Source organism: Haliotis cracherodii, unplaced genomic scaffold, assembly GCF_022045235.1.
Source record: "Haliotis cracherodii isolate W230 unplaced genomic scaffold, xgHalCrac1.p SCAF_6, whole genome shotgun sequence".
In the NCBI taxonomy this organism is placed as follows: Eukaryota; Metazoa; Mollusca; class Gastropoda; order Lepetellida; family Haliotidae; genus Haliotis; species Haliotis cracherodii.
Genome location: NW_027266319.1, coordinates 36023077 through 36047545, shown reverse-complemented (window position 1 = coordinate 36047545; position 24469 = coordinate 36023077). Strand labels below are relative to the sequence as shown.

The 24469-nt window shown below is 43.4% G+C and overlaps 1 protein-coding gene across 2 annotated transcripts; it reads right to left on the bottom strand.

The window, feature by feature from the left end:
• Nucleotides 1-2431: 2431 nt before the first annotated feature.
• On the bottom strand, nucleotides 2432-23519 carry LOC139446199 (suppressor of tumorigenicity 14 protein homolog). Of its 2 annotated transcripts, none has more exons than XM_071227518.1 (16): nucleotides 23313-23519; nucleotides 22385-22556; nucleotides 20256-20434; nucleotides 19410-19522; nucleotides 18025-18127; nucleotides 16718-16915; nucleotides 16380-16580; nucleotides 14820-14990; nucleotides 13258-13339; nucleotides 12151-12322; nucleotides 11218-11327; nucleotides 9479-9666; nucleotides 7697-7830; nucleotides 5656-5797; nucleotides 4122-4237; nucleotides 2432-3539 (listed from the first exon to the last, which is right to left on the bottom strand). In XM_071227518.1, the coding sequence occupies exons 1-16, from the start codon at nucleotides 23431-23433 to the stop codon at nucleotides 2835-2837; spliced, it is 2907 nt and encodes a 968-aa protein (XP_071083619.1). In that variant the 5' UTR covers nucleotides 23434-23519; the 3' UTR covers nucleotides 2432-2834. The 2 variants fall into 2 exon arrangements, with proteins under 2 accessions (XP_071083619.1, XP_071083620.1); XM_071227519.1 differs by having other exon boundaries at nucleotides 16380-16577.
• Between the last annotated feature and the right edge of the window lie 950 nt (nucleotides 23520-24469).

Here is a 24469-nt window from a genome sequence, read left to right as displayed (position 1 = left end):
TGTCACAGTCAATGGGGTAAGTTTGTTCCCTGGGCAGTAAAACAGATGGTGGTGGCACCCGGAGAGCAACGCATGGAAACAGAACCTTTCGCAAAACTGGCGCTACTCTATGGAATGAGCTTCCAGTGGATGTCAGAACATCCGAGAATATCAGCAGCTACCGATCAACACGTAAGAACATCTTCTTCAAAATAGCATATGACTTGTCGCTCTTGAGGTGAGGTGAAATTGGGCCCAAGGTTATTGCACGTATATGTGTGTGTGGCTGCCTGTACTAGTCCGTCCCTTAGGCACGCCAGAAACCTATGATTGTGGGTTCGAATCCCGGTTCGCCCCAATTATGTTTCTAGGTTTGTCAGCACCATACCCGTACTCGTGGGTTTCACCGAAGTGGTTAACGTCTGAGACCTGCATCACTTCGGGCTTTCCTCCAACATTAAGCTGACACGCCGTGATATGACTGGAATACTGTTAAAAGCGGCGTTAAACCCAACTCACTCACTTTACTAGTCCAGACTAATGCCGGTTTGTAGTGCTAGCCTGCTGAGATACTATACCGCAGTATAACACGAATACCCCACTCAGAGTCTGTATACGGACTCCGAGCCGACCCGTCCTTGCTTTAGCCCCTTAAAGCCGAGCGCCAGGCATCGTAACAACAAGTACCATTTTTTACGTCTTTTGGTATGACGCGAACGGGGATCGAACTCCGGACCTTGCATCTCCGGGCGGACGCTCTACCACTGGACGACAGAGGCGGTCGATCCCTCCTGAGCAGGGAGTATCTGGATTAGATGCGCTATATTACTTGGTATAGTTCTATGTATCGTGGTGGCAAACGGTCTGTACCCCGTGGTTAGAATAATTCCCCAGTAACCTGGCAGTAAGAGGCGACCAAACTGTTCGGGTGGCTTAGTTTATAATGGGTCTTAGATTGTCGAGTCCAGAATCAATAACTTACCATCTTCCCGATGCATATAAAAGTCCAGTTTCCACCCTTGCCGAACAAGGCAGGAATTATGTTTTGTCTTGGATGGAGTAACGAGTCAATGCATAGTCCAATCAAAATCGCGTAACGAAATCGACATCCGATTCGTCAACTGCCGTGCAGAATTCGGTCGATTGCAGGATTTGTAAAGCATGTGTACCGTCATCTCGATGTCAACAGCTATTTTCCAAATTCTTTCATGCTGCTAATCAAGGTGTTCACGTGATCGTCTTGACTGGGCGCCGGCAGTTTGTTTGAAGCAAATGCAAGTGATATGAGAGTGAGTGAGGTTTTACGCCGCTTTTAACAATATTCCAGCAATATCACGGCGGGGGACACCAGAAATTGGCTTCACATATTGTACCCATGTCGGAAATCGAACCCGGGTCCGGCGTGACGAGCGAACGCTTTACCCACAAGGCTACCCGACCGCCCCAGTGATATGAGAGATGGAGGGACATTGAAGGGGCATAACTCGTAATAGCCACTGGTGGTGCTACGATCGAGCCCAGAAATTCCAAACAAATTCGGCAAGGGTGGAAACTGGACTTATAATGTTTCGGGAAGAAATGATAATGTACAGGCTGTCACATATCTGGAATACATTTGACAACATGTGGTCTTCGTACAGAGTGTACTGGCCATGGCAGTACATTGGTCATACACATACTACGGCACATCGGACAATTTCAGGAAACAGTCATCACATCGATGATATTATACTATCGCTGCCACCAGTCAAAACTCCCCACTGTGAATAGGTGGCCACAACCATGCTTGGAGTTGAACTCGCAACCGAATGACCGTTATGTTTACAAACAAGTGACGACTGTCGTTACGCCGAATACACTTATCGCTGCTAAATTACTTTCTTCGTTTGTCAATTTGAATTTCTGTTTCATTAAAACTGTCGTGTTATTGATTTAGTAAGAATGTAAGGGAGAAGTTGGTTGATTTTCCGTTAGTCTGCAATCTCGAACCAATCTGATGATACAAACAGCAAAGTAAATTCATCTGGAAAACATGGTCAGTCGTAAACCTTTTCAAAATGAAATATGATGGCTTTCTCAAAGACATAAACAAAAGTATAAACGTTGCTAATATGGGGTTAGAGGGCAAATTTCAAGATTCTTGTGATGGCCCCACCCACACTGGTGGCAGCGATGTTACCGAGAGTGTAACGAAGGTGTTACCGAGAGTGTAACGAAGGTGTCACCCGCTAGGAAGGAGCTTGTTGGAACACATTTACAGGGAGGCTATGCTCCACGTCTGCATGGAGACAATTTTCAGTCTAGGTTAAGACACTGTAATTTGCGCCATTTTGTGAACCGTAGACATTGTCTCCGGGTAAGTGAGATGGACATAAGCTGCTGGACTGCTGCTGCTGCTGCTGCTGCTGCTGAACAACATGAATAAAGATGGGATGCCTATTTGCCCCTAGATTTCTTTAAGTACCGACCTTGACAAATGTGTTGCGGACACATGTGAAAACTTCTTTGTCTGTATATACACTGGATACTTGACCGATGAACAAGAAGTTTCCAACTAACCAATTCCTATGTTTTAATCCATACGATCCTCATGTTCAGGCCCTATTACCATGATTACTGAACAACATACAATACACGAAAAGGCAGATATTGCTCTCCGCTCATCTGCTCACCAAGCCGTATCACTGTCTCCGTTATCAGTGAGTTTCGACATGTCCCCACAGGTAGATTGGCCCTTTGATCGTGTCCTGATTGCAAGTCATTAGGGATGACAAGACGTCTGACGGAGAAGCAATGACAAAACAGCCCCATAGGCGCTATTTACGTTGGATATTTTCATTTATTAGTCCTTCATATTAGTTCTCCATTTCGTAATCTTCTACCTCACTCTCAACTGAGTTATCTAGAATCCAGTCATGATATCTGGACACATGTGTATAGTAGCCATATTGGTTTTCCTGGTCGCATCCCACTCCCCAAGAAACAATTCCGACCTGGATCCAGCGACCGCCATATTCCATTACATACGGGCCACCACTGTCGCCGTGACAAGCATCACCGCGCATGCGCCGAGAGTACCCAGCGCATATCATCCCGGAAGTGAAAGATGTGTTAACACTTTTGGCACTTCTTTCACACACTGGTCGGTTGACGTATGGAATGCTAACCTCTCGTAGGAACGTTGGTAACATGCCGTTTTCATACAAACTACCACAACCTGTAATCATTCCGACCCTTCCGCCACGAAGTAGTTCGTTCACAAGTAGTTCCCTCTCCAAGCAAATCGGCATTACGAGGTCACTGAACTCTACCGGCTGATCAAGTTGAAACAGCGCAACGTCGTTATCAAAGTTATGTCCCTTGAACTCAGGATGCAGTATGTAGTGTTTGAGCCGACGTTGTATGCCCTGTTTTCCGTCGCAGCGCACGGTGCCGACGTAAATGTCTACATCTTCTTTGGAGAATGGAGTGCGGTACGACTTCTCGAATTGTTCGACACAGTGGGCAGCGGTCAAGAACCACTGTGTGTTGATCAGTGATCCCCCACAGAACGCATCTGTCTGAAATAACAACATATTACTTTTAGAGGAAATAGGTTGAGTCAGTTGGCAGCCCCAGGAAAGTTTAGTCGGGTCGTTTAAACGCCACGTCATTAGTCTGATGAATATATTTTATTATGTAGTTAGTTTGCGACTGCCTTAAATACACTGTGAGTGAGTATGGTTTTACGCCGCTTTTAGCAATATTCCAGCAATACCAGAAATGAGCTTCACGCATTGTACCCATGTCGGGAATCGAACTCGGGTCATCGGCGTGACGAGCGAACGCTTTGACCACTATGCTACCCGACCGCCTCTTAAATACACATAGAAACTGTTCATATCAGTTTGCCACACTGCACGAGCGACAACGTCTAGAACTAGACTGGATATGGCTCCCACACCATGACTCCTTCTGTTCGTAATACATCAGGGTGGTTATTGGGAGATTTACGCCTAAACACTGACCCCATTTTTATGTTAGTTGGGTATCTGATCGTAATTTTAGTTTGCCCACAAGCACGTCTGGTGACCTATTCAGGCTGAAAATTTGCATGGGTGAAAGCAGCTGAAACAGCTGTGATCGTGAATGGAGTGACTCACATGTCGCTTGTCTCTGATGATCACGTGCCATGGGGATTCCCCCTCCAGGACCTCCTTCCCGCTGGCGATACGCCCCCCTCGACCTGCCTCCTTGACCACCTTGGGCCGCCCACAAGCTGAAACACAACATGTCATTCATCACTCGTCCCTCAGACCGTGAAGATTCGGGGTAGAATAGGTCTTCAGAAACCCATGCTTGCCGTAAGAGATGACTATGCCTTTCCTAAGAGACGACTAAAGGGATCGAGTGGCCAGGTTCGCTAACTTGGTTGATGCATGTCATCGTATCCCAATAGCGTGGATCGATGATCATGATGTCAATCACTGGATTGTCTAGTCCAGACACCTTTTTTTACAGACCACCGTCATACAGCTGGGATATTTCTTAGAACGGCGTTAAACATCAAACAACAAACGAACACTCGTCCCTCGTGGAACTGGGATGAATTACTAATTAGAATATGGGCCAAGATGCATTTTGTCCCAGTGAAAGTACAGACGAGAGATTGTGACTTCATGCCAATATTTGCTCCCCCTTTGAATGCGTGGTGGAATTTACATCTTTCATCAGCACTTCTCAATATAACTTAATTACACCCAACTGACCAGGGTGCCGTTGTGCAAGACAACCTTAGGGTTACGATGACAGTAAGACTATGTTAAGCTATGGGAGTTACGACCGCCTTTCACTACGGCCACGGATATCCCGAATCACCCCGAATCGGACACTTTCGAAATTCGTGATGATTCGGCCAATAATGCAAACTTTCGTGGCTAATCGGGTTGAAAAATATGAAAGATGCCAAAAATGGGTCAAGAAACATGTATGAATTCATGTACGGATCATGCACGAATGGTAAGAATCACCTACGACTAAGTTACGAATATGCCGAATGTTGTTCTTACTTAATTCTTACATGATTCGTAGCTTTTTCGGGTTGAGGACAAGAAATTTTGGGAGCCACGAATCGCTAAGAATAGCCAAGAATGCAAAAGAATCGATTACGAAGCTGTTACGGAACGTTAAGAACGTTACGATGCAGCCACGAAATTGCAATTCGGGGAGCCTTCCACGAAAGTTTTTGACAAACTTTGCCGATTCGACGAACTCCCGCGAACTGTACGAATGTTTGGGAGTCAAATTAGATTCATTTAAGAACTTCAAGAAATGATTGGGATTTATCTACGAACATGAACAATTTCCTATTCGGGGTGATTCGGATATTCGTGGTGGTAGTGAAATGGGGGCATAATTACGACCACCTTAGCGCTAAGATCGCTATGCACAACGGCGCCAAGAGCCCCGGTCCAAAAGCGACCTTAGCGTAAGACGATATATACTCCAACAAAGACTTACGAGAGTCGTAACCCTAAGATCGATTTGGGGAACGGGGCATCACTCCTCCATTTAACAACTCTTCTAGGCCTGTTAAGTCTGTGACGGACAACGAACAAAGTGAATCCACATGGAGATTAGTCAATGAGGTAGGGTCACGGTGTGTGTCTGCATAACAGTATTTTGATGTCAACAAACCTTTCTTGTGGCCGATACCATCGATTGTCAAAGTGGCGGATACCCTGGCCGAACAGCCGTTTGACGCACGTGCCGCGCACGTGTATTCGCCAGCGTCCGTTTCCACAATCTGATCGAGAACTAGGTAGTTGTTCACCAGGATCTGACACAGAAAACATACAGGTGAGTGAGTGAGTGTGTGAGTTGGGTTTAACGCAGCTTTTAACAGTATTCCAGTTATATCGCGGCGTGTCAGCTTAATGTGGGAGGAAAGCCCGAAGTGATGCAGGTCTCAGACGTTTACCACTTCGGTGAAACCCACGAGCACGGGTATGGTGCTGACAAACCTAGAAACATAATTGGGGCGAACCGGGATTCGAACCCACAATCATAGGTTTCTGGCGTGCCCAAGGGACGCAACTCTGCACAGCGAATCGCGGCGCCTTAGACGACTGGGCCACCCGTGCCCCCCACATACAGGTGAGAGATGTGTCATGGGTATGAACAGCATAAAAAATGAGGGAAATAGTGTAAAGGAACAACAGCGAATCCTGACAATGTGGACGCACAAACGCTCAATGAAGCAGAGGAATAGATTGTCATTTATAACTCCATATACCGCATTCGACGTAATAAGCGCCCCGATCTAATAAGCGCCCACGGCGAGATTTGCAAATTTTTTGGCCAGTGAACAATCCCAATAAGCACCCCTTCCGACCCCTATTCGCATATAATACGCACTCGTGTGTTATGTGCACCCTTTATTATTGGCAATTAAATTCGGGAAAAATACATCTGTCGAATATAAATATTTCAGACTGTCAGCATAAACCACGAAATTTATCGTTCAACTCTGTTATTGTTCTCACCAAAATAAGGTTCTAATAAGAGCCTCGTATTTCTAGTTTTGAGAGCGCACTGGGCCCTTATTACGTCGAATACGATATCTTTTGGGTACAAGTAGACCTTTTCCCTTCGCCCTTAAACGTCACCACCACCATCGGCTCGGAACGGCACATGACATGCGCAGTATGCAGCCACCGGTAGGAAGTTGCACACACCGATGCAGGACAGCGAGTTGCAGCATTGAACTAATGGGACAGAGATACAGAGTGACACTGCAGGAGGCTTCTTAAACTCCTACCATGACGCGTGACTTGTAATCAGGATCAACCTCTGAAGCTACAATGGTTTGTATGTATGAAATATCCAGCTTGCCCGTCTCGTCATATGAGGCGACGTATGTGTTTGGATTCGAACAACGTACCTTCCGACAATTGGTCGGGCAACTTGTCCACATGACCAAACAGGTTAACCCTGACGAGGTTAAGATGTTATATCTGACTCTAATTAGTGCAACATTAGCAATAGTGGACCACCGCGGAACATCCTGATCGTGCCCTGTATGACGCTGTAGCATCCTGATAGTGCCCTGTATGACGCTGTCACATCCTGTCGTGCCCCGTGTGATGCTGTCACATCCTGATCATGCTCTGCATGACGCTGTCACATCCTGATCATGCTCTGTATGATGCTGTCACGTCCTGTCGTGCCCTGTATGACGCTGTCACATCCTGTCGTGCCCTGTATGACGCTGTCACATCCTCTTGATGCCCTGTATGACGCTGTTACATTGTGATCGTGCCCCGTAAGATGCTGTCAGGTTCATGCCCTGTATGATGCTGTCACATCCTGATCATGCCCTGTATGACACTGTCACGTTTGGATCATGCCCTATATGACGCTGTCACATCCTGATCATGCCCTATATGACGCTGTCACATCCTGATCATGCCATGTATGACGCTGTCACATCCCGATCATGCCCTGTGTGACTGTCACATCCTGACCATGCCCTGTATGACGCTGTCACATCCCGACCACGCCCTGTTTAAGCTGTCACGTCCCGATCATGCCATGTGTGACTGTCACGTCCTGACCATGCCCTGTGTGACGCTGTCACATCCCGACCATGTCATGTGTGACGCTGTCACACCCTGATCACTATAATTGTTTTAACCACAACCCATCGCCCATGAATGCACTCATTTCGGAAACAAACCTTCTTCCTTCTGTCAAATTTGATGATTTCTCCATTTTTCCTCCACATGGTGTGTTCCGCATCTGGTACAAAACACTGTAGTATGGCACTGCCACCCTCCTCCACCGTCATATTCTGGGGCGCCTTCTCAACACCTAGCGGCGACACACAGACACATATATAGTCACAGATCGTGACCACATGCATTCAATTACCCAAAGCATTACTGAAACATTTTCTCATGAAGGGTTTCTTACACGATTGGAAAACGACAAGAAACCATTTTGACAAACATTTTACTTTGTCATAGTGAACTTTCCAGATCGAAAACAAAAACCGGTGGCGTCTTCGTTGGGCCCGCCATTTTGTCATCCCAAACTCGTACGGACTGTTTGATTGGTTTTCTAGAAGTTGGTGATTAATGATAATCCTTTTAATCCTTATCCTTACTGTACATCTGGCTTCATTACCCGTGTGCTTCGTTACCTGTGTGCTATTTGTTATCCTTACTGTATTTCTGGCTTCATTACCCGGGTGCTTCGTTACCTGTGTGCTATTTGTTATCCTTATTGTACATCTGGCTTCATTACCAGTGTGCTACATTACCTGCGTGCTATTTGTTATCCTTATTGTACATCTGACTACATTACCTGTGTGCTATTTGTTATCCTTACTGTACATCTGGCTTCATTACCCGTGTGCTTCATTACCTGTGTGCTATTTGTTATCCTTATTGTACATCTGACTACATTACCTGTGTGCTATTTGTTATCCTTACTGTACATCTGGCTTCATTACCTGTATGCTATTTGTTATCCTTACTGTACATCTGGCTTCATTACCCGGGTGCTTCGTTACCTGTATGCTATTTGTTATCCTTACTGTACATCTGGCTTCATTACCTGTGTGCTATTTGTTATCCTTACTGTACATCTGGCTTCATTACCTGTGTGCTATTTGTTATCCTTATTGTACATCTGGCTTCACTGCCCGTGTACTTCGTTACCTGTATGCTATTTGTTATCCTTATTGTACATCTGGCTTCATTACCCGTGTACTTCGTTACCTGTATGCTATTTGTTATCCTTACTGTACATCTGGCTTCATTACCCGTGTGCTTCGTTACCTGTATGCTATTTGTTATCCTTACTGTACATCTGGCTTCACTGCCCGTGTGCTTCGTTACTTGTATGCTATTTGTTATCCTTATTGTACATCTGGCTTCATTACCCGTGTACTTCGTTACCTGTATGCTATTTGTTATCCTTATTGTACATCTGGCTTCATTACCCGTGTGCTTCGTTACCTGTATGCTATTTGTTATCCTAACTGTACATCTGGCTTCATCCAATTATCTGTATGCTACTTGTTATCTATTACCTGTTGTTGTCAATGTGAATCTGCCGCTTGTCATGACAGCTTAATAACGGTGTAAGAATCTACATCGAAACGTCGCTATATGCAATAAACCTGTTGTTAAACCCGTACCGTTTTTGTCTTTGGGCTGGAATCCTTATTCAACAGTCACTTTTGACAATACTCAGTTGGGTTTTGTAAGTAAATGATTAAGGAAGACAACGATAAGAAGATTGTAAATATAGTTTAGGGTCAGCAATAGGAGCTGCAGAAGTGGCAGCAAATCCCACATCGGCAGACTTTCTAACGAGACGACCCAAAATCCCCCTGGAGTGATATATTGAGAAACTGATATTATCAACGATGAACACGAATCGACGATCGCAAGTCATCCATGAGATATTGAGGCGTGTTGACATATGACGTGGCATAAAGGTGTTATCTTACGCAGTCGACATGGCTCCGTTAAGCTGACCCAGGACGACATCTCGAACAGGTTGCCGCCCGACAGAGCAACGCACGTGTACTTCCCGTCCTGGTCGTCACTGACTTCCGGCACGTGCAGAACACCACCCGGATGTACCTCGATCCCCTCGGTGTGGTCGCCTTCACTGAGAATCCGGTCACGGTGCAACCTGGGTCGGAATATGGAATGCAATGATCACTATTCAGAGTCAAGTGGAGGAATTAGTCCGGACTGGTTTCGGGACGAGACTGGATGTAAGACTCATTTGCAGCCCTTAAACATGTCATTCAAACAATTGTCGACAATGGAAATGTCAACAGATTAATCAATATAGTTATTTTTAAATATCAAAATCAGAGATAAAAAACATCCATTTCTATATGCCCCCTCCCCGATGCATAATAGAGTGGGCTATAGATGCCAGCATGCTTGTATGTCTGTCCATCCACCTCTCCGTTTCTCTTCCTGGGCAGAACTCTAACATCGTTCGCTATTCAATCATACAGCTTTGCACTTATTGGAAACAAGCTGGACTTAGACTCGATTGGGGTTTGATTCCAAAGCATATCTCAAAAACTGTTGTCAAATGGTTTCAAAAACAACAAACCGCCTATATCCGTGATTCGATCCCTGACCGCGTCATACAAAAAGACGTTGACAGATGGTACTTTTGTGTCCCTGTCTGACATTAAGGGGATAGAAAAACGACTGGTCGGCACGGAGTCAGAATACTGTGCCTGAGTGGGACACATATGTTAAACTGCAGTAAAGTTTCTCAGTGGGCTAGTACTATAAAACCGACATTAATCCGGACTAACACAAGTGGCAGAACAAGCGGCATAAACGTCGCTATGCATGTGAAATCCTCTTGAACGCGACGGTTTCATCCCACCTCAGGAATAGAGAAAAAGCTTCTGGTAGATATATAAATCAATAACCTTACTGTTTTTTTGTACATCAAAGCAAAATTGGTAAAATAAGGTAAAAAGTCTGCCGTCTTAATCAACGCGATGAAAAAAATTGGTTTTCGACTGATCATTTACACCTTCATAACTTTTTCTGTACTTCACACCTTGGCAATGGTCCTTAACATGAGCATACATTACAGGCCACAGAAGACCCCTTCTTTTATATGTAGTTTTTAGGGTTACCAAAAACTGTCCGCACTCTTTAACAACAGTTTGTTTGTTTGTTATTTAACGCCGCACTCAGCAATATTCCAGCTATATGACGGCGATCTGTTAATAATCGAGCCTGTACAGGACAATCCAGTCATTGACATCATGAGCATCGATCCACGCTATTGGGATACGATGACATTTTTCAACCAAGTCAACAATCCTGACAACCCGACCCTGTTAGTCGCCTCTTACGACAAGCAAAGTCACCTGTTACAGCAAGCATAGGTTTCTGAAGACCGGGGGATATGTCATCAGCTGATGACTGAGTTGTTAGTTTACGCCTCAGTCAGCAATATTCCAGCAATATGAAGACGGACTGGACATAATCGAGATTGGGCCAGACAAATCCCACGCGATGACAAGCTATGAACCAAATCACCGAGGAATGCCATGCCATCCGTCTTAGTTACCTCTTACGACAAGCAATAGATTGCTGGCGACCATTTCGATCCCAGAATCACCTCGGGGTGTTAATACATTAAGGAAACCAATGACACTCTATCTCAAAGAGTCTGAAATTAAATGGCCGTCGAACTGACCACATAATGCCGACATCTCCCTCCTGCACGGCACACTCCAGTAGAACGCTGCTGCCTCTCGCTATGGTGATGTTGTGGGGCACCTTCGTGAACGTCACTCTGTCCGACTCCTGCAACAACGCCAACAGGACACCCGCACTTACTCTGGGTTGCGCTTTTTTTCATGTCTGGCCAACAAAATCAAGATACACTACAGGTCAAAATACACTATAAGTACATATATCATACAAAATGGATCTGCCTCACTTGACCAAGTTGGTTCTTTAGATGTTGTCCTCGTTCTCCATCATCGGTGTCATGGTTGGATCCCCAGATGATGTAGCATGATTGACATGCGTCCATAGCTGGATCCCCAGATGATGTATCATGATTTACATGCGTCCATAGCTGGATCACCAGATGATTTACATGCGTCCATAGCTGGATCCCCAGATGATGTAGCATGATTGACATTGCGTCCATAGCTGGACCAATCCATCTTGTGCCAGCTATCAGACACTCAGTGCAGTAAATCCTTGTGTGAACAGGGTCACTTGTGACGTCACAAGCAAGTGAAAACACGATGACGTCATGATATCGTAGATGCCTAACAGATTTATGTAGGAGTTCTTACAAGACAGCGACTGGCCAACCAGATATGTTTTAGCGAGTAGTGATAGAAATTCGTACGAATATTGGAATTATTTTGAACTTCACTGTAGAAATAGACTCAAATTGGGTAATAACCATGTTTTCTTGCCACGGTAATGACAAAATGTTTTTTTTAAAAGCACTTCACCCATAGGTTGTGTTATATGATGTGGAGAAACGTGAAAATTGTTTTTATTTCTGTTCAGGAAAAAGACGTTTATCTCAGTGCCATGGGAATGACAAATATGTGAAATTCCCCAGAAGGTTAAATGTACAACGTCCCCTCTAGGCTGCCTTACATACCAGCATGAGCTGCGTCGTACAGAGACTTCCAGTGTAACGCGGCAAACAGTGGCACTTTGGACCTCTGCCTTGGATGTAACACGTGCCTCCGTTGTGACATGCGTAGTCCTCACATGTGACGTCATCTTCATACTCACATTCTTCGCCAGAGAAACCACGAGAACAGTCACATCTTGAAGAGACACGCATATCAGATATAAGTACATTTAATGGGATTACGCCTAGGTCTATTGTTAGTTAAAAGTTGGAATCAATAAGGATTGCTTTTTCATACATGTGAGGGCGGTCGGGTAGCCTAGTGGTTAAAGCGTTCGCTCGTCACGCCGAAGACCCGGGTTCGATTCCCGACATGGGTACAATGTGTGAAGCTCATTTCTGGTGTCCCCGCCGTGATATTGCTGGAATATTGCTAAAAGCGGCGTAAAACCATACTCACTCAGTCACTCATACATGTGACGTGGGTAGGGTGTTTTCAAGCACCGTTTTGCTATTTATTCCCCATTATATTCCCCTTTATATTCATTTTTTGATATCACAGTCGGATAACCTAGCGGTTTAAGCGTTCGCTCCGAAGACCCGGGTTCGATTCCCGACATGGGTACAATGTGTGAAGCCCATTTCTGGTGTCCCCCGGCGTGATATTGCTGGAATATTGCCAAAAGCGGCGAAAAAAACGTACTCATTCACTCCAATTTCAGATATCTATAAATGTATTTATTGACATCACAAATTCCATTTTCAGATATCAATGCAACCGATGCATTTTTAGATATCACTGAATTGAATGGTTGATATCACAAAATCGAAATGTGTTATTGATATAAAAAATAGAATTTGTCATATCAATGATACACTTTTAGGTTAATGGAAAAAGGAGTTCTCCGGGAAGTAATTATGTTATCAAATCACTATTGTCTGTCACCCTTATCACGCAAAAACTATGGTGAATTCTTAAAAATAAGTGACAATAATTCACTATTAATAGTAAAACATCGACTCATAGGATGCAGAACATCTTCTATTGCACGTGCGGGTACCCACGTACGTTTTTCAACAGACGTATTTATCAACGAGTCTACGCGTGGTTGCAGCTTCATACATGCTTACCTCCATGTGTTCCCGGAAGTGTCGTTTACCCCCTCTTTAATGCAGGTTCCCCCGTTATTACACTGCAGTGGACATGGGGACTCTGTGGAGGAATACAAGCAAATACACGATGAGCAGTGTCCAATAGGGGCGACTGAGTATATCATGTCGAACGTGCAGTAGATTTCGAGCTGAAAACGAACAGCACCGTTTTTGTACTATAAAAGCGACAAAACCCTTTCCGTATTCATAGAGATTTCTGATTAACGAGTCATCTTCCCGATGTAAGGGAGCTAACTGACTGGAAACTGATCTTATACAATCAGTTAATTCCCTTGCATCGGTAAGATGATCGGTGAGGTGAGGTGAAATGGGGTTTAACGTCGCTTCCAAGATTATTGCATTTATATAGCGACGTGCATGCATATGTGTGTGTGTGTGTGTGTGTGTGTGTGTGTGTGTGTATGTATGTGTGGCTGCTTGTACTAGTCCGGACTGATGCCGATTTATAGTGCTAGCACACTGAGATACCATGTCGCAGTTTAACATGAATACCCCACTCAGACACAGTATACTGACTCCGAGCCGAGCAGACCTTGTTTTAGCCCCTTAATGCCGAGTGCCAGACATGGTAACAACAAGTACCATCTTTTAACGTCTTTTGGTATGACACGGCCGGGGATCGAACCCCGGACTCTCCGCTCTCCGGGCGGACGCTCTACCACTAGACCACGGAGGCGGTCCCGGGAAGATGATCACGAGTGTGTTTATGAATCACTATCACATAGTGATGATACCACGTGTTCCCGAGAAGGTGAGTGTATCCTGCCCCACTAGTGGTACCGGTCATAAGCACATGACAATGCTATAACAATCACACCACGGACAAGGAACTCCGTCTGGGGGCACGGATGGCTCAGTCGTGTACGGCGACTCATTTCGAGCCGAGTCCCTCGGACACGCCAGAAACCTATGAATGTGTGTTCGAATCCTGGTTCGCCCCGATTATGTTTATTTGTTTGTCAGCACCATACCCGTGCTTGTGGGTTTCATCAAAGTGATAAACGTCCGAGACCTGCATCACTTCGGTCTTACCTCCCACATCAAGCTGGCACGCCGTGATATATATGGAACACTGTTCAGAGCGGCGTTAAAACCAACTGACTTACTCATGATATTTTGGCTGGTTGTATGTATTAATACCTGCTCACTTCAGAGTTCCGAAGTTGTTATGACTTAACACCCGTTATATTGTATTTGAAAGGACTGTGAAAGTATTTTGCTCTGTTTGTTTGTTGTTTAACGCCGCACTCAGCAATACTCCAGCTATACGGCGTTCTGTAAATAATCGAGTCAGACTCCAGTGATTGATATCAATGCATCGATAGGATGACATGCATCAACCAAGCCAGCGAGCCTGACCACCCGACCCCGTTAGCGGCCTCCTACGACAAGCATAGTCGCCCCTTACGGCAAGCATGGGTTGCGGAAGACCCATTCTACCCCGGATCTTCACTGTACTGTGCTATATATTCATATTAGACAAATGAATGTATCGATGTGTGGACAACATGGGTGTTTACCTCTCTGTAGCGGGGACACGAAGTAGTGTGCGACGTAGCCACCGGCGTTGACGGAAGTGTCCGAGGTGAAGGTCACCGTCACCGCTGTCGTGTCGAACGTGAACACGCGCTGTCTGACACTGTCCCCACATATCACGTGATTGATAGACTCATTGACCTCTCCATATGGGGCTTGAAATAAACAGAAAGAGTCTTGTTAATCTTGTGATATGTGATTAGGTGTCAATATTAATTATTGTGCAAATTCTCCAAACTCGGACATTGTGATAATTCTCAAGCTGTTGCGTTCATACACTTTGGCAGTCATTCTATGACGATTCTTATTGTGTTATGATTTTTTTTATTGATGAACTAGAAATGATATGTATGAAATGTGTGATCATGGTATTTTGTAAGCCAATATATTAAGGATATCATGTTATTGCTGTTAGCTGATGATATTTTAAGTTATGTTCTCACACCCTGTCTATAGAAACAGTTTGCTTTTGTAAAAGGTGGGACCAACAGATAAAACCAGAATTCTTGTTTTTCGTAATGAGGGTATTGTTCGACAAAGACTGGTTTTATGATAATGGAATTATAGTCACAACATATTATTTATTTCTTGGAAAATTGTTTTCTTCGAAGTTAATTATATACATTTGTGTAAATGGACAGTGGCCTGTTTGACGCTTGCTAGTCAAGCACACAAGGCTACGATTACTGTTCATTATTTCTTTAAGACAAAGTTTTATGATATAGCAGGTACACTATTTAATGGTTATGTTTCTCCTGTTCTTTCATCCTGGGGTGTACACTATTTTGATGTAATTGAACAGGTTCAAACATTGTATTTTAAACCGTTATCTTGGTGTAGTAAAGTAAGCAAATAAAGTAATAATTGGAGAGACTGGCAGATTTAATATGTCCATTGCTGGTACATGTAGGGTAGATGAATCGGTAAACCCATGGGTAAGTCTTATTTAAGTTTGCTTAGTCCTGGCATTATTCAATAGTTTTGTCCACTTTCTTAAAAAATATGCAGATATATAAAGTCCATACCACAACCTACGCATTCGGTTTCAAATTCAATTTTGCGCTATTAAAGCTATAGGTAAAATAGCTCTAAGGAGAAAACATAGTATGTTTGATTCCCAACTACCCAGCTGTTCTAATGAGTGAGTGAGTGACGTTTTAACCCGCTTTTAGCAATATTCCAGCAATATCACGGCGGGGACACCAGAAATGAGCTTCACACATTGTACCCATGTCGGGAATCGGACCCGGGTCTTCGGCGTGACGAGCGAACGCTTTAACCACTAGGCTACCGGTCCACTCTGTTCTAATGACAATGCACAATGTGCAATATATGACGTCATATGACGTCCTTGAACAGCGCATACATATTACGACCAACAATCTGCTGTAAGGTTCACCGAACTTTCACGGGGTATATTCTCGTATTCATTTGACATTGTTTACCTGAGTAGGACTGTAAAGTTTAAGTAGACGTCTAATTTTACACACCACGCATGTATTAATGGAGGTTGGTAGGTATGAGGACTTTAGGTATACTCCTACCTGATGATAATGTCACTGTGTCATATGTACAGTTCTCGCTCTCCTCGAGATCAAACGTGATGAATTCTATGACGATGGTGCTTGGATTAGACGCCCGGATGTAGGTCACGCACCTGCTGTTATGTGGATAAGCATCCGGGTACTTAGGACTGGTGAAATTGCCACCATCGTCACTCAAAGTGACTGTACAGGTTTTGCCTGCTGGAATGAACAGAACGTCTCACTAGAAGATGGCCCCTAAACATACAATACTTTACTTTTAAATTATTTTTTATTGCAGTGAACAGTTGGAGATGGATATAGGAGAGAATGTTGTGCTTAAACAGTTTTGTATGTACCTCTTGGAAGTTTTGTGACGGTCGTAGATGCTGTTGTGGAGGCTGTTGTGGTAGCCAGGGGTACCACGTGGTAGCTGACGTTGAAGCCGTGTGTCTGTATGGCCGAGTCCGACTTAAACACGAGGTGAATATGTCGTCCAGATGAGGTCCAGTTGCCATGAGCGGTCATACCACATAACAACGCCAGTCTCTCAGAGTCTAAATATATGAGATCGTGTGATGGTTATTATATAGGGTCTCAGCACTAATTTTGTTCTGCATAGAGTGATTGAGTAAAGGAATATGCCGCCAGGAAGGACAGGAAGACCACATACACAATTACCGTCATTATACCTCGATAACGTAGACCAATGCTCACACTATCGACCACATGTTACCCATCAAAAACATTGATATTCGGCCAATGTTTGCCACTTCGGTGAAACCTACGAGCACGGGTATGGTGCTGACAAACCTAGAAACAAAATCGGGGCGAACCGGGATTCCAACCCACAATCATAGGTTCCTGGCGCTCCCAAGGGACGCAACTTTGCACAGCGAATTGCGGCGCCTTAGACAAATGGGCCACCTATGCCCCCTGTTTACATAGTGCATACATGAAGCTAATTATATTATTAAGATGAAAGGCAACAGTTGCAGCAAGGAAAAGAATTTTAACATAAATAACATTCAAATAGGTTGTAGATTATGACCAAGTTTGATTAAGTTTCATGATTATGTGAATCTTTGTAATCAGCAAATCTGTATTAAATTAACAAATGTTACAGGCATCAATGCATGTATAGAAAGTATTTGTTTTATTTATGCAATATATACAATATTAACTTTTCACCCATGCGATATTCCTCAAATAATGCTGAGATTAATTATTTGAATTTTTTTTATTAATGTGAGATGTATAAACACTATTTAATGTTTTTTCACTTCCCTAAGAATTGAATCTTTATCCAATTTCAACTGACGCAGATGTAAGGATATTCGGCAAAGATCAAAGGACAAAGGGTACATTATATGATTTGAATATATTTTTTTCTAATTAACCTACAAAAATCAGACACAGAACCTGATATTACTCACAAGGAATAAAAATAATAACAAAACTGAATAATTTTGTGCCTTTACGTGACACCGATACATGACATGTCATTTTGACATAAGAATCACAATTAACATTCAATGATAACTTGACATGACTTGTGTGATTCAAGCAATGACGTCAAATACATGTCACGACGCAGCTGATAATTTCCTGACAACTATATACAAACAACATCAACACTTTTCGTACTAAAATGAGTCCTACTAACCTGTGTTCGGACCGTCGTGCACAGCAACGTAGTCAAAGTCGCAAGGAGACGTCTCGACGTCCAAATACATGAGCCGAAGTTCGACAAAGCTGTGTGGTGGACCCTGGTTAACAATAACAACATAAATACACGTGCAATCTAACTTAACATCAGACAGTTTCCAGTGTGTCTTTACACATCTTCCCGAGGCAAGAGAGTTAACTGACTATAAAAGTCCAGTTTCCACCCTTGCCGAACTAGGCTGGTATTATGGAGTTACATTTTGGCTGGACTAACGAGTCTATGCATAGTCCAATCAAAATCGCACACCGAAATCGAAATCCGGTTCGTAAAGTGTCATGCAGATTTCGGTCGACTGCAGGATTTGCAAAACGTGTGCACCGCTAACTCGTTGTCAACAGATATTTTCTAAATCTTTTCATGCTTTTAATCAAGGTGCTCACGTGATTTGATGCACTTCGCGATGTAAGAATCGTTTTAATACAATATAGATCTTGATTATCAATCAGATCGTCTTGACTGGGCGCCACCGTTTTGTTTGAAGCAAATGCAAGTGATACGAGAGGTTGAATCTGATTGGTCCATAGGAGAGGCATAGAAAGGATATAACTCGTAATAGCCACTGGTGGCGCTACGATCGAGCCCAGAAATTCCAGCCCAGTTCGGCAAGGGTGGAAACTGGACTTTTAAAGTCAGTTAACTCACTTGCCTCGGGAAGATGGTCTTTACAGGGTTCATAATAAAAACAAGTTAATTGACATTTCAACTCTTATTTTGGGATTTATTATTGTTATTCTTCTTAAAGTTCTTATCACACCAGAGGTGGTCGGATAGCACAGTGGTTAAAGCGTTCGCTCGTCACGCCGAAGACCCGCGTTCGATTCCCGACATGGGTCAAATTTGTGAAGGCCATTTCTGGTGTCCCCCGCCGTGATCTTGCTGGAATTTTGCTTAAAGCGGCCCTATACCTCTCGCCATGTGAGTCTGTTAGGGTTAATTGTAAAACCGTGGCAACTATCTTGAGAATAAAAACAAAACAAATCCCGTCATACAGTTCCAAACCTTTCTGGGTGTTTAATTACTTGGCTTATTGAATGTTTAGATGCAATGCCAACATTAAATCTCCAGTCCTTTCCAATTTGTTTCTTTGTTTGTTTATAGTTTAACGCCACTATCCACAATCATCCAACTTTATCACGGCGGACCGTAAGTAATCGAGTCTGGACCAGACAAACCAGCTGTTGATATTGTGAGCAAGTTCCACCGTCCGCAGGATACGGAGACCCGCAATCAATCAAATGAAATAGCATGACCACCCAATTTCGTTAGTATCTTCGCACGACAAGCATTGTTGGGGCGTATTCCAACCCCGAATCCCCACCAACCTGTATTGTGTAGTGACATAAAACGCTCGGGGGGTAGGCCAGGGGGTAGCCGGGGGAGGTGATGAACCCCTTGTCTCCGGTCAAGGTCGTGTTGCAGTAGTCTTCAGCAGCACCTACAACACCAGCCCATATTCTTCAGGTATCTCCTGCACATATCTCCTGATGTATGGTCGGTACTGGCTATACTTTTCTTCATATAACCCACACACTCTGGTAATTGATAACGGCAACTGCGTGAGTATAGCGATGCCCTGCATGAATTCACATTATAGTGTGTAGTAAAAAAAGACAACTAATGTAGTGTAGTGTAGTGTAGTGTAGTGTAGTGTAGTGTAGTGTAGTGTAGTGTAGTGTGCCTGCTAGCGTAGTGTAGTGTAGTCTAGTGCAGTGCAGTGTGGTGTGCCTGATAGTGTAGTGTAGTGTGCCTGATAATGTAGTGCAGCGTAGTGTGCCTGACAGTGTAGTGTAATATGCCTGATAGTAGTTAGTGTGGTGTGTCTGATAGTGTAGCGTAGTGTAGTGTGCTTGATAGTGTAGTGTGCCTGATAGTGTAGTGCAGCTTAGTGTGTCTGATAGTGTAGTGTAGTGTGCCTGATAGTGTAGTGCAGCGTAGTGTGCCTGATAGTTTAGTGTAGTGTGCCTGATAAATAGTGTAGTGTGGTGTGCCTGGCACTGAAGTGTAGTGTAGTGTGCCTGATAATGTAGTGTAGTGTAGTGTAGTGTAGTGTAGTGTAGTGTAGTGTAGTGTAGTGTAGTGTAGTGTAGTGTAGTGTAGTGTAGTGTAGTGTAGTGTAGTGTAGTGTACCTGGTTGTGTAGTGTAGTGTAGTGTAGTGTAGTGTACATACCAGACCGGACGGGGGTGAAGTTGAGCCTGAAGCCAATCCCATCGCCTGCTGCGTCCGTCTGGAATCGGAGGGTTATGACGTCAGAAGAGGACAGGAAGGAGATATGTTCGTTCCCACAATACCTTGCTTTTCCGGATTCAGTAGCGATGTCTCCATCTTTTACTTCAAGAAAATCCCATCTGTTGAAATAATTACAAATAACTTCTGCCCTACCTTTCACATATCTTTATGAAGCAGCGTTAATTGTCGAAAAAACTAATACCTGATTACTTTAAAGCGTTTTTATTAATTGTATGTATTTGACAAATTGCAACATAGGTCCCTCTGAATGTCACATATATAATTGTGTGTTAGTCAAGTGTTATATGATCATTGGTATGACCTTTTTTTCAAATCAGCATGCTATACATGTAATGTGACAACATGGCGGAAGGTCAGAGAATGTGTCAGAAAATTCTAGAGCCTAAATGCTTAACTCACTGGCCAAATTAAACGCTACCTAACATATTTCAGACATGACAAACAAACAATTATAACAAAATTTATTTCATTTTGAAGGTCCGTCAGGTTAGATGTGCAGAATTTTCACAGATTATTGTCACAGATAATGACGCCACGTGTACAGTCATGAAGGTGGAGTCACGTGTTCGTTATTCGAGGAAGTAGTCAGTGTTCTCACGCACAGTAAAGTCACCGTGAAGAGCTGGAATCACATGCGTATGTCCTTCATTGGCACGTAACACATATGGAACTAGACGCCTAACTGAGAACGTCATACTGTTGATGAGGGATGCTGGAATCCGGCGCCAGTCCTCGACCAGTCGTTAGCAAGGCCTGTCCTGTGAGCGGAGGAACTGGTCGTTCTCTGGTCCAACGAACAGAAAGGCCCACATGTGCTCTTCAGTGACCATATCAGAAGATGCTGGTACTGCCAGTGTGTCGGAAACGAGTCTTCAGTCTGGTGATTTTGATGCGCAGCCTGAAATTGGCCCACATCTTCCCGAGGTAAGGGTACTAACTGACTATAAAAGTCCAGTTTCCACCCTTGCCGAACTAGGCTGCAATTACGGAGTTCTATTTTGGCTGGACTTATGAGACTATGCTAGCTCGTAATAGCCACAGGTACATATTATGCACCGTTTCATTGAAGGATGGGACATTCTAAATGTTGGTATCTTCGTTGTGGCCGTCAGTTAATGTAAACAGTGGGAGATCATTTACTTGGGAGTATTTCACATTCATGCTGTGTGCTCTTTCTGGGACAATACTCTTTCAAGGCACCAAGTCATCAATAATTCAGTTTTCCATTATTTGACCAACATTGTACCTTCATTTGTTCTTGTGAACAGATACTTGTCTGTAGTTTGTTTGTTTGTTGTTTAACGCCACACTCAGCAATATTCCTGCTATTTGAAGGCGGCCTGTAAATAATCAGTCTGGACCAGACAATCCAGTGATTGACATCACGAGCATCGATCTTCGCAGTTTGGATACGATGACATGCATCAACCTGGTCGGCGAGACTGACCACCCAATCCTGTTAGTCGCCTCTTACGACAAGAACAGTTGCCTCTTACAGCAATTTCTTACAGCAAGCATGGGTTGCTAAGATCGTCACGGGTCTGTCTGTAGTAGATCCACCAGACATACTGGTATTATATAATTACAACATAATAAGATATTTCTCATACTGTTTGCGTACGTCATTTTATCATTTAATTTAAATTGCAATTTTTTGGCAAAAAAAGAACAGTTTGAAGAAAATACGGAAGCCTTTGAGTCCATTTGTTTTTTTGTTTACTTTCCTAAAATTTCAAGATACTAAGCTGAAATTTTAAGATACTAATTTGAAATTTCAAGATACATAAGATGAAATTCCAAGATACTAATTTGAAATTAAAAGATGTTATGTTGAAATTTCAAGATGCTAAGTTGAAATTTAAAGATAATATCTTGAAATTTTAACTTAGTATCTTGAAATTTCAACTTACGTATCTTGAGATTTCAAGTTATAATTTTAGTATCTTAAAATTTCAAGAAAAAAAAGTAAAACAAACCAAATGACCCTAAAAGGCTTCCGTAAGAAAATGTAATATTTTAAATTTCTAGTTAAATCTTTCACTACCTACAAGCACTGTGATTGATCCTCGAGGTCAAAGTACTGTGACGTCATATTAATTCTCCACCCTGGGGCTGTTCTGATCACCCAGAGGCAGTCGAGGTCTGAGGGGTAGAACTCTGGGAATCCGGGTGACTCTACATCGTCTGTACCCGCCATCACCGCACCCCCACAGGCGAACACTGAGTGATACCATAAAAACCGGGTAAGTTTGTGTGTATTTGCACATTTGTTATGAAAAATGTTTGAGACAATTCTGGTAAGGTAGATGTAAGTGTTCGTTTTTTATAATAGGAGTTCTAGTAATGAATATGGAAGTCCCTCTATCATAAGCACAGTGGATGCAAAGATAAAACATTAATTTGCACTTGCTGGCAAGTAATCAACACATGAATGGAAAAAAACAGTGAAGGTAAGTGTTTAATTTATTTTAACGATGTTTTCAAGAGTGGTTATTTGGTATCTTTTCAAATACACACAAGGCTCACTGAGATACCACGCCGCAGTTTAACATGAATACCCCACTCAGACACAGTATACTGACTCCGCGCCGAACAGTCCTCGTTTTAGCCTCTTAATGCCGAGCGCCAGACAGGGAATAAAAGTACCATCTTTTAACGTCCTTTGGTATGACCAGAGACCATATAATAGACTATTATATGGTCTCTGGTATGACGCGGCCAGGGATAGAACCCCGGACGCGCTAACTACAGACTTAAATTTCTTAAATTCATTGCTCGGAATTTATGTACAACCCTGCATCTATTTCCAGTCTCACAAATAGGTACATCCTTTAGAACAACGTATATCTCACATAACTATATATCCTACTCATAAACACTTGTAACCAACTTGACATAAAGTGTACCGACGTGTGGATACTGAAAACAAAAGAATGCAATGGTTCCGTTGGTCACATATACACCCATCTCACTTACTTTCACTTGTCATTCCAGAAGATTCGCCAGTCTCAAACCACGCCCACGTTGAGCTGATCCATACCGCGAGTGTAAAAACTCTCCACGCTGTATAAAAAAACTGCATTTGAATGAAGAACATACACAACGGTTTTCAAAGGGAGATATATTTCTCAGACTCTGCATCAGTTAAGGCATGGATGAGGGTCCGTCTGTTGAGGGTCACACGTGTTTTCATTTCAGATATAATTGCCCGTGGACACTTGTTACAACAGCCTACACTATCGTTATGCTTGTGATGGTCACGTGTCATCACTTTGCAGGCGCTACTGACACCATTAGCGCCTGGGAGGTCGTCAAGGTCAACATGTCTAATAACTGAAAAGCTTTTCTACAAAATGGGTTTGCTCCGAGGAGGAGACCCTTATGGAACCCTCTGTGCGTTCATGTTGGCCTAGGACAATGGTTTCACTTCCGACACCGAACACCCTACTTGAGTCGTCTGCTTATCTTTCCTGCTAATGAGTCCTGTGCCATGAAGCGCGTGAACAATGACCTATTTAATGCAGAGAAATCTGGCCATGCGGTCAACTCAGAACGAGGCAGGGACCTTGACCTGCTGGGCACCAGACGCTCCACTTAGATCTGCGCTATGTTATAAGTATGTGTTTAATACCGCTAACGTAACCAGTTCTGTAGGGCAAACTATAGACGAAGCCCTGTATTCTTTAATGAATGTTTCTTTTACAAATGCACTTCAGAGAGCACCTACTCTAGAAAGGTAACCATCAACCCGGCATGATGGATCTTGTCATAAATCAGCCTGGCCAAATTCTTTATTCTCATTTTCGAAAAGAAGCGAAGTACCATAAAGGATTAAACTTCTGCAAGCGACAGGTACACTGGTAAGAACAACCCTACTCAAGTGCAAAAGTATAGTTTTCATGCAATGTACATAGCTCCATAACTTACAACCACCAAGGAACCCGTGAAGATTCCGGGGTAGAATCGGTCTTAAGCATCCCATGCTTGTCGTAAGAGGTGACAAACGGGATCGGGTGGTCAGGCTCTCTGACTTGGTTGATGCATGTCATCGCATCCCACTTGCGTAGATCGATGCTCATGATGTTAATCACTTCATTGTTTGGTCCAGTTTCGATTTTTTACAGACGGCCGTC

Bases quoted from the DNA above. Each gene is read 5' to 3' on its own strand.
- LOC139446199 (XM_071227518.1), bottom strand. From the start codon at position 23,433: ATGTTCTTCATTCAAATGCAGTTTTTTTATACAGCGTGGAGAGTTTTT. The intron at 16,916-18,024 runs GTTAGTAGGACT...TCATATATTTAG, and splicing joins GCACGACGGTCCGAACACAG to ACTCTGAGAGACTGGCGTTG. The intron at 13,340-14,819 runs GTAAACACCCAT...ATTCCTCCACAG, and splicing joins CGTGTCCCCGCTACAGAGAG to AGTCCCCATGTCCACTGCAG.